The following is a 10,619-nucleotide window of genomic DNA, read 5'->3' as shown; positions in this document are numbered from 1 at the left end:
GTTTATAAACAAAAGAATGATGTTATCAGCCAAAGTATCATTTTATCAGTCAGAAGTATCATTTTATCATTTTATCTGCTGAAAGTATCATTTTATCAACTGCGAGTATCATTTTATAATTTTATAAGCCAAAAGTATCATTTTATCAGCTTATATATCATTTTTTATGTCATTTTTTCAGGTTAAAGTATCATTTTATCAGTTTATAAACAAAAGAATGATGTTATCAGCTAAAGTATCATTTTATCAGTCAGAAGTATCATTTTATCAACTGCGAGTATCATTTTATCAACTGCGAGTATCATTTTATCAACTTATATATCATTTTTGATGTCATTTTTTCAGGTTAAAGTATCATTTTATCAGTTTATAAACAAAAGAATGAGTTTATCAGCCAAAATGTCATTTTATACACCTAAAATACCTAAACTATATCAAATGGCTTCAATCTGACTTCTCATTGACTCTACCACAATTTCTTGAATCATGACGACCCATCTCATGACATTTACCACACCGTCGTAGAGGCTTATTTGCTTTCCTTATTGCACTCTGCCTCTTTGCTACTTTGCCACTAGCTGATCCTTTAGTACTAACAACGTCTGGAGGATGTACATCAATTACATCAGGTACTGCCATTCCATAAAAATCCTCAACCATCTTCTTCTTTTCAATGACTGAAGGTGCTGCACAATTTCCAAACATATGCTGTTCCAAATCATCAAGACCAGCACTTAACAAAGACAAATGATCCATACTTCCTTCAGACTTTTGGACTAATCGATAAAAGTTGGAGAACAACTTTTTCTTAACTTCCTGCTTTTCATCCAAATCTGCAAGATAAAAGATAACATTATTACAATAAGTACTATCATTTCTCTGACTGAAAAATAGAATTTTTACAAATAAAGGTTAAAAATGGAACACACGTTCAAATGGTTGTTGTTCCTCAGATGGTAGACCATGTGCTGCCTTTAGTAAAGAGCTCTTCAACCACCTTCGACCAAAATATTTCTCAGGAATGAGATTAGCAGACTTATTCTTCAACAAACAAAATATATGACAACATAACAAACCAATTCTGGAAAACTTCTTGCAACTACAGTCGAATGTGTCTTGCTTACAATCATACATAACATCCAATGTTCTACCATATTGGTCCTTGACCTGATGCTTCTTGATGTTATCCTCAACAGTAGTTATAGAAACAATCTCACACACAATACTTATTTCCTGTTGTACATGTTTGAAAATAGAATCAGTGTAGATTGTAGATGCATGCTTCTCAATAGGCAATTGGGTTGACAAATCAGGAATAGTTGAGTAATCCAAGTAGTTCAATCGTGAATTGGCATTCCTTTGATCTCCCACAGCATAATTAAAGAAATTGATGAACTGTACAAGATTTGCACGTGGCTTTGTGTAGTTTTTAAAAAAGCTATTCTCCGATTCAGACATCGATGTAGTCCTAAGAAGCGACCCCATGGGAAAATCTCGAAAATAAGCAGGAACCCAGAATTCTCTATCTTCAAACATTGATCCAAACCAGTGCACGTCTTCTAATCCATACCGTTCCATTATATCATTCCATATTATATCAAACTCATCAGGCTCTAACAAATCAGACCAAACACATGCATTCAACTCTTTTTTGAAATCTTCATTACCAAGTAAAGATTTGGGCAACTTATCTGACACCTTAACCATGATATGCCACATACACCATCGGTGCCTTGTTTGTAAAAGTACTTGTTGAACAGCAAGTTTGATCCCCCAATCTTGATCAGTGATAATCAATTTGGGTGCTACCCCCATGCATCGAACAAAACAGCCAAACAACCAAGAATAGGATTCTCTACCTTCACTTGATAACAAGCCAGCTCCAAATGTAACTGGTCTAGAATGGTTATCTTTTCCAGTGAATGGAGCAAAAATCATGCAATACCTTCAGAATATAACATAAAAATGAATTATATTTATCAGCTATGAGTATCATTTTATCAGCCAGAAGTATCATTTTATCAGCAATGAGTATCATTTTATCAGCCAAAAGTATCATTTTATCAGCAATGAGTATCATTTTATCAGCCAAAAGTATCATTTTATTAGTAAGAAGTATCATTTTATCAGCAATGAGTATCATTTTATCAGCCAAAAGTATCATTTTATCTGCAATGAGTATCATTTTATCAGCCAAAAGTATCATTTTATCAGCAATGAGTATCATTTTATCAGCCAAAAGTATCATTTTATCTGCAATGAGTATCATTTTATCAGCCAAAAGTATCATTTTATCAGCAATGAGTATCATTTTATCAGCTATTGACAGAAGGGATACTATTTTATGATGCAAAAGTATCATTTTATCATTTTATTATGCAAAAGCACAATTTCTATCATTTTATCATGCAAAAGTATCATTTTATTAGTAAGAACTATCATTTTATCTACTGCAAGTATCATTTTATCAGCAATGAGTATCATATTATCAGATATGAGTATCATTTTATCAGATATGAGTATCATTTTATCAGCAAAAAGTATCATTTTATGTCTATTAGCAACAAAAGTAATATACCTGTTAGTGTTGTATGTTGAATCAAATGAAATTACATCTCCAAACATATGATAATTTCGTCTTGAAATAGCATCAGCCCAAAAGAGTCTAGTTAACTTTCCATGAGATCCTATCTCAATTTCATAATAGAAGGCATCAGATGATTCCTTTTGAGAACGCATATAATCAAAAATCATTTGAGCATCTGAACCATCAATATTGGACATAATATCACGATAACCATTTCTAATATCAATAATATCACATCCAACATTTCCAGGTCCACCCATTATCTCCTTCAAAAGTTTGAATGTGAGAGTGGGACCAATATTACACCTGCCACAATCCTCCATAAACCTCCGATGAATAGGATCCAGATTGCGATTGGCCATCATAAAATGCCTATGCTCATCCGCAACCATTAAGTGATTATGATACTCAACAAACTGATAAACCTCATATCCTCTGCTCTTGCCATCTGAATAATATCTCAAATTGAGCTTAGCAAGACATTCACACCTAAATGACCGACACCTACGCTTCTTAAAAGACACTTCAGTTGATTGGGATGCATGACCAGGTATAAAATTCTTAGAGCCTTGTCTGTTGCAAGCCAAATACTGCCACTTAGTAATACCTTGAACTGATTTGTTACCCATTTTACGAATGCCAAAACCAACTGAACGAGAATAATGTTCATAGAAACCAACTGCTTCTACTAATGTATTGAATTTCATACCAATCATTGGCTTCAAAGCATCATCACAAACAGGAATGTACATACCTACAAATCAGTAAAAGTGTCATTTTATCATAGTATCATTTTATCATAATATCATTTTATGCACTAAAAGTATCATTTTATGCAGTAAAAATATCATGTTATGCAATAAACCTATCATCACAAACAGGAATGTAAATACCTACAAATCAGTAATAGAATCATTTTATCATAGTATCATTTTATCATAGTATCATTTTATCCAACAAAACTATCATGTTATGCAGTAAACCTATCATCACAAACAGGAATGTACATACCTACAAATCAGTAATAGTATCATTTTATCATAGTATCATTTTATCATAATATCATTTTATCCGACAAAACTATCATGTTATGCAGTAAACCTAACATTTATAAGCCAAAAGTATCATTTTAACACATAATCGACAATACATAATATAATCAAATAAGAATTTCAGTACATCAGAAACATAAACCAATCAACAACTAATATTAATCTAAAATCAAATTCAATACATGAATATGAACACAATCAATAAGCTAAATAATAGATAATGATTGTTACCTTCGTTATTTGCTACAGATTCCATCGAAGCAAATTTTCACAGCAATTGAAGAGGTAATCAATGAAAATAAGAATGCAAAATTGAAAACATCTTCCCGATCACAATTATGGAAACAAAATCTGAAGACTATGGAAAATGAATCAAATCTGGAGCCTATGGAAACAAAATAAGCGAAAAAGTATGGAAACAAAATCGCAGAGAAGAGGAGAGAATCAAATTGAGTGATCTGGATCAAAATGGAAACAAAATCACAGAGAAGATGAGAGAATCGAAAATTGCTGAGAAGAAACCGATGAGAAGAGCGTGAAATCTGGAGTGAATCTGGAGCGAAATTCAAAAATTAAATTAGCGAAATGACATATTTACCCTCTGAGCCTATTTTTATTAAGTAAATCTAAGTTTGAATCTCAACCACAAGATTATAAAATATGTGTGGTCCAGATTTAGTTATAGAGTTATCATGTGATTTGAGAGTTATGATATGATCGCATCTCTATATATATATATATATATATATATATATATATAGAGATGTGATCAAATGAAAACTCTAAATATTGTACAAATTCAAAACTATGATCTGGACCATTGAAAAATGTCAACAGATAAAAAAAAAACATCAACAGAAAAATGTCAGCAGAATTTCAACAGTAGTCAATGATTGATGTTGTGTTGATATTTTGTTGCTACTGTGTTGACATTAAAATCTTGAAATTTTACACTGTGTTGATATTGTATTGAAATTGTGTTGAAGTTGTGTTGAGGAATTTTGAGTTTGTACAATATATAAGTTTGCATTTTATCACTACCCTATATATATATATATATATATATAGGGATGTACTAAGATGACAACCCTCTTTATTCTAACACCATAACACCATTTTAGGCCACTGGATCTGAAAATCGTGTGCTTGTCATGCTGCCACGTGTAAAAACATGGAGGGGTAAAATAGGAAATTTCTAATTTTACGTTACCAGATTGCAGTGCTGTTCATTGAATAATGCAGTCTTACCACAACAATATTGCAGTTTACCATGACTGCAATATCTAATGCAGTAGACTGCAATATCTAATACAGTAGACTGCAAACCCGTGTTTTTTCACGAAACTTAATCATAGGCGTCCATAGATGAGATCTAACGGACTATATTGGTGGTATGGTGTTATCCTATCTATGGTGGCACCAATATAGTCCGTTAGATCCTAGGATTAAGTTTCGTGAAAAAACACGGGTTTGCAGTCTACTGTATTAGATATTGCAGTCTACTGCATTAGATATTGCAGTCGTGGTAAACTGCAATATTGTTGTGGTAAGACTGCAATATTCAATGAACAGCACTGCAATCTGGTAACGTAAAATTAGAAATTTCCTATTTTACCCCTCCGTGTTTTTACACGTGGCAGCATGACAAGCACACGATTTTCAGATCCAGTGGCCTAAAATGGTGTTATGGTGTTAGTATAAAGAGGATTGTCATCTTAGTACATCCCTATATATATATATATATATATATATATATATATATGGATGAATTCAAATCCTTTTCATATCTTTTGTCCTTTTTCCTTCTTAATCCTAGCCCCACGATTTTGTCATCTGACGGTCAGATTAATGCCACGTGTCATTTAATAATGCACATTTTCATTCTAATAATGCACAGCGGCTAATAATGCAACATTATAGACTAATAATGCACATTTTCATTCTAATAATGCACAACGACTAATAATGCAACATTATAGACTAATAATGCATTGATCACAACCATCTAATTCAAGGATCCAAGGGCTGAGATTAAGAAGGAAATAGGACATTTAGGGTGCAAAGGAGCCTAACGCATATATATATATATATATATATATATAGGGATGTGATCAAATGAAAACCATATATATAATGAAAACTCAAAACTTTAATCCTAGCCACTAATTTTTACATATCTGTGTTTAATATTGCGTTGTTTTTTAATCTCAACAAAAGTATGTATTTTATCAACAAGGGGTATTTTTGTGAAATTATTTTTGAACGGTTTGTCATCCTGATTTCTCTCCCACTTTCCAAAACCAAAAATTTTCAGATCTTAACACATAACTGACGTCAAAAATTAAACTTGGTTGAAAAAAAGCACAAAATTCAAGTTGATACAACCAAAACCCTAGTTCAAACAAGAAGTGAAATTTTTTTCCGCAACAAAATGCTTGAATTTTGTGTTGAAATTGTGTTGCTCATGTGTTGATGTTGAATTTTGGGTTGAAATCATGTTGATTCAATATTGATTCTTACGTTTAAATTGCTTGATTGTTTTGGTCTAATTTTGAAATCGAATTTTGGTTGGTAATAGGCTATGCAGTAGAATTCTGATAGTCTTTGCAGTTGAAATGGCTTGAATTATGCGTTGAAATTGCGTTGATCCTGTGTTGATCATGTATTGATGTTGAATTTTGGGTTGAAATCGTGTTGATTCTATATTGATTCTATATTGATTCTTACGTTTAAATTGCTTGAATATTTTGGTCTGATTTTGAAATCGAATTTTGGTTGGTAATAGACTGTGCAGTAGAATTCTAATAGTCTCTGCAGTTGAAATGGCTTGAATTATGCGTTGAAATTCCGTTGATCCTGTGTTGATGTTGAATTTTTGGTTGAAATCGTGTTGATTATATATTGATTTTTACGTTTAAATTGCTTGATTATTTTGTTCTGCTTTTGAAATCGTATTTTGGTTGGTAATAGTCTCTGCAGTAGAATTCTGATAGTCTCTGCAGTTGAAATCGTATTTTTGTTGGTAATAGTCTCTGCTATTGAATTCTGATATCTGTTGGTAATAGTCTCTGCTGTTGAATTTGGTCTGCTGAGTTTGTGCTGAATTTGTATTGATTGCGCGTTGATTTGTGTTGATCTTGTGCTATGATTTTAGGTGTATTCCGTACAGAAACTTACATTGCTTTTTTGTTGATTTTGTGAGTAATTGAAACTGATTAATTAACGTGAATAGTGGAAGGAGAGAGAACGACGAAATCGGGATTGCATAATTATTCCATAAATAAATGATTCACTTTATTATGAAAATGTCTAATATGTCCTCTGTTGCCAGATTCATAGAGGTTATTGAAATTAATAATCTGGAAACATAATAAGCGTTGATAACTAATAATTAGTGGCTAGGATTAAAGTTTTGAGTTTTCATTATATATATGGTTTTCATTATATCACTACCATATATATATATATATATATATATATATATATATATATATATAGGGGAGCACTAGGGCGCATCCTTAATTAGAGTACTAACGTACATCCAACCACGTGCTGCCATGTGGCACGAAAAATGCAATATTGTATATATAAAAATGCAATACACATTTGTGAAGTTGTTCATGCATTTCCGCAGATTGCATTTTAGTTATAGGAAAATTGCATTTTTAATTGTTAAGTTTTGCATTTTCACATAAATTGCATTTTATATTGTTAAGTTTTGCATTTTCACATATATAAATGCAATCCGTATAGATATAAAATGCAAATTAAACAGTCAATATCGAAAATGCAAAACTCAACAATAAAAAATGCAATCTTCATATAACAAAAATGCAATCTGTCGAAATTCATATTGCATTTTTCTGTATATAATATTGCATTTTTCGTGCCACGTGGCAACACGTGATTGGATGTACGTTAGCACTTTAAAATTAGTTAGCATATTAGTACATCCCTATATATATATATATATATATAAGGTTGTGTTAAAATGACAACACCATTTAATATAACACCATACCACCATTAGGAGCCCTAGGATCTGAAATCGGACGATTGCTAAGCTGCCATGTGGCGGCTCATTTTATTTTTCTTTAATCAAATTAAAAGGCTGAAGGGCATAATAGGAATTCTCTCTTCTAATTCTTCTTCACACAATTCACGCCAATTTCCTTATCATTCTCAACCCAAACTCACGCTAGATGCTGCAAATCACCATACCAATCTCGATTTTGATTATGGATTCTGCAATATCTAGATCCAAATTACAGGGCGACATATTCAATCCAGTTTGAATTCATCTCAATTCGAGCTATCAATCACACAATCGATTCAATTTGATTCTTCCAGAATTGCAAGCGATTTCTCTGCAATCACACCACCCGTGCAATCGCTTTTTGTGCTCTCTGCAATTCACTCCACAAATTCGTTCGAATATGGGTGAATCGATTGTCAACTTTGATTTGGATGATTTTCCAGAATGTGAGCTTTGTCAGATTATCAATTCTCCATCAATATTTTCTGTGTTGTTGCGATATGGATTATTTAGATTCAATGATGGATTGTTTGCCGATTTTGTCAGATTGAAGAGTAGGTTGTGATTTTGATTTTGATTGACGAGAAGTTTTTGATTGAGTATTGCTCTGTTTTTTATTTTGTTTAGTAGTTTGTACGAATTGATGTTTTAAGTATTACATCTTGCTGTTTATGTAATTATATATTGCAGTCAGTACTATCTGAACTAATTCGGCTTATGTTTTGTCATATGGTTGCGTAGTGTTCTATTTCATAAGGCTTAAGGCAGAATATTGACCTATGATTTTTTGGCAGTGCTTTGTTTCTGTATTTCATATTTTGTATGCAATAATTGCTGATTTATGTATTACATGTTGTTGTTCTACTTATTATTGTATATTGCAGGTAATTGTATCTGAACTAATTCAGCTCATGTTTTCTCAGTGATCCAGTTGTATTTGTATGTGTTTCAGCATGCCCCAGCGAACTCTGGCCATATGTTGGTAAGAAAGTCCTTACATTAGATGAGGGCTTTGGCTTTTATAAAGGTTAGCCGATGTTGTTCGTGGACCAGCTTGAAGTTTGGGAGAAACTGAAATTCCATCAGATCCAAAGCAGGACTCAAAGAATAAAGCTGCTGACATTTTTTTTCAGTTACATGAAAAAATTTGATGGTGATAGTGCGATCATTGATTTTTTTTTTTTCAGCTGGAATTGATGAGCTTGGAAAGAGTCTTTTGACAAGAATCCCTTAACTATCTTCAACAGATAAGGATAACACAGTTGAAGATTTCTATTTTATTGAAAAGCTGGTTGTGGTTGATGTACAACCACCATCAGTTGTGTCGACCAAAGGTTCGCCAAGTGATTCTAAAAGCCGTTTGGTGTCCGCGAAGGAGAAGGTTATAAAGTTGAACAACAAACCACTGCGTCGGTATAAAAAATGTGGACAATTAGGTCACCATGACTCAAGGAACTGAGGCCGACAAAAGAGAAAATAAAATTGTTAGTTCATTTTTTCATTACCAGATTGCAGTCTTATACATTGTATATTGCAATATTAGTATCACCATATTGCAGTCTTATACATTGTACATTGCAGTATTAGTATCGTCATATTGCAGTCAATGTTACGATTGCAGACCACACTATTTGCTTCAATCTATTATTTCTAGAAGGATTAATTATTAATTTTATACTATTGTTTCCAGGTTGTCTTCCATTTCAGCAATAAGTGTAACTTCAATCCTTTTAAATTACAAATTTTTACACTATTATATTGTTGTGTTGTTCAATGAATGTTGCAGTTTTGTTTAATGAATGTTGCAGTATATGACTATATGAGTTGGAGTGCACCTAATAAAAATATTCTGTATAATGTAGAGACACGTTATTAACCTATATATAATCTCAAGCATGCAAGCATTTTATAATTAACTGAAATCAAAACGACTATTGAAAAAAATTCAATCAAATTAAGTCACCCACATTGTCTACACCAAAACAAAACTACAAAACTACATGTTTCAGTACAGTTCATTCACACAACCAAGATTTCATTCATGTTCAAAAAAGCCAAGAGTTCATTCATTGTTTATGGTTTCATGTACTCCGCAACCATCTTCTCCACATCTATCGGTCCTCTCTTTTTTGCCTCCTCGAACTGATGTGAGACAATACTTAACACACAATCAAAGGCCATGTTTTCGTTGTTATACATCACTGCTGTACAATATTTGGCATGAGAAGCTGCAGAGACTTTCGTTCCCATATGACGCATTGTATAAAAGCCACAATCTGTTGTGTCATCTTTTGTAACATTCACTTTTGCTTTTCGGGCGATTTGTCTATAGCTAGAACATTTACCAAAACTACCAAAAAAGAGAGTATTTCCATCATGATAACCAACGTTGCAATATTGTAAATGATGCACTGCAATCTATAATCAGCAATAGGGGTGGCAAAATGGGTAGCGGGTAATGGGTAATTCCCATCTCGACCCGCTACCCGCCGGGTATCGGGTACCCGATACCCGACGATAACGGGAAATGGGGCGGGATCGGGTAGTGTGTTTTAGAGTTTTGCGGGTAGCGGGTATACCCACTACCCGTACGGGTATACCCATTAGTCCCGTTAATACCCGTTGTTATTAGTATTAGAGCCATATATCATTTTTAATACTCCCTCCATTCCATATTAATAGAGGCGTTTCAAATAGTTAAATTAGAGAAAAAAATAAATAGTTAAATAATAATAGTCATATACACATTCATTTCGAAAAATTAAAAATAAATAGTTAGAATGGAGAAAAAATAAAGTAAGAGATATAATAATGTAGAGAAGAGTATTTATATTATTATTTTTCCAAAATGAGTGAAGAAAATGAAATGTTTCTAAGAGTTCTTTTGAAACATTTTTATATTCCGACGAACATACAATTGAAAACTCATCGGAACTAGCTATAG

General features: G+C 32.6%; 1 protein-coding gene across 1 annotated transcript; it reads right to left on the bottom strand.

Moving 5' to 3' along the window:
- Positions 1-357: 357 nt before the first annotated feature.
- Positions 358-3,522, bottom strand: LOC125194648 (protein FAR1-RELATED SEQUENCE 5-like). Its single transcript, XM_089055962.1, has 3 exons — positions 2,579-3,522; positions 930-1,945; positions 358-833 (listed from the first exon to the last, which is right to left on the bottom strand). Exons 1-3 carry the CDS (start codon positions 3,337-3,339, stop codon positions 445-447), a joined length of 2,166 nt encoding a protein of 721 aa, XP_088912088.1. The 5' UTR covers positions 3,340-3,522; the 3' UTR covers positions 358-444.
- Between the last annotated feature and the right edge of the window lie 7,097 nt (positions 3,523-10,619).

Source organism: Salvia hispanica, chromosome 4 (assembly GCF_029641045.1).
Source record: "Salvia hispanica isolate PSC_SH4W2 chromosome 4, Shi_PSC_v1, whole genome shotgun sequence".
Taxonomy (NCBI): Eukaryota; Viridiplantae; Streptophyta; class Magnoliopsida; order Lamiales; family Lamiaceae; genus Salvia; species Salvia hispanica.
This window is presented reverse-complemented; position numbering and strand designations above follow the sequence as displayed.

Coding starts and splice junctions, on each gene's coding strand:
- LOC125194648 (XM_089055962.1), bottom strand. CDS start 3,339: ATGTACATTCCTGTTTGTGATGATGCTTTGAAGCCAATGATTGGTATG. Junction 1,946..2,578: donor TCAACATACAACACTAACAG/GTATATTACTTT, acceptor TATATTCTGAAG/GTATTGCATGATTTTTGCTC. Junction 834..929: donor GGAACAACAACCATTTGAAC/GTGTGTTCCATT, acceptor TTTATCTTGCAG/ATTTGGATGAAAAGCAGGAA.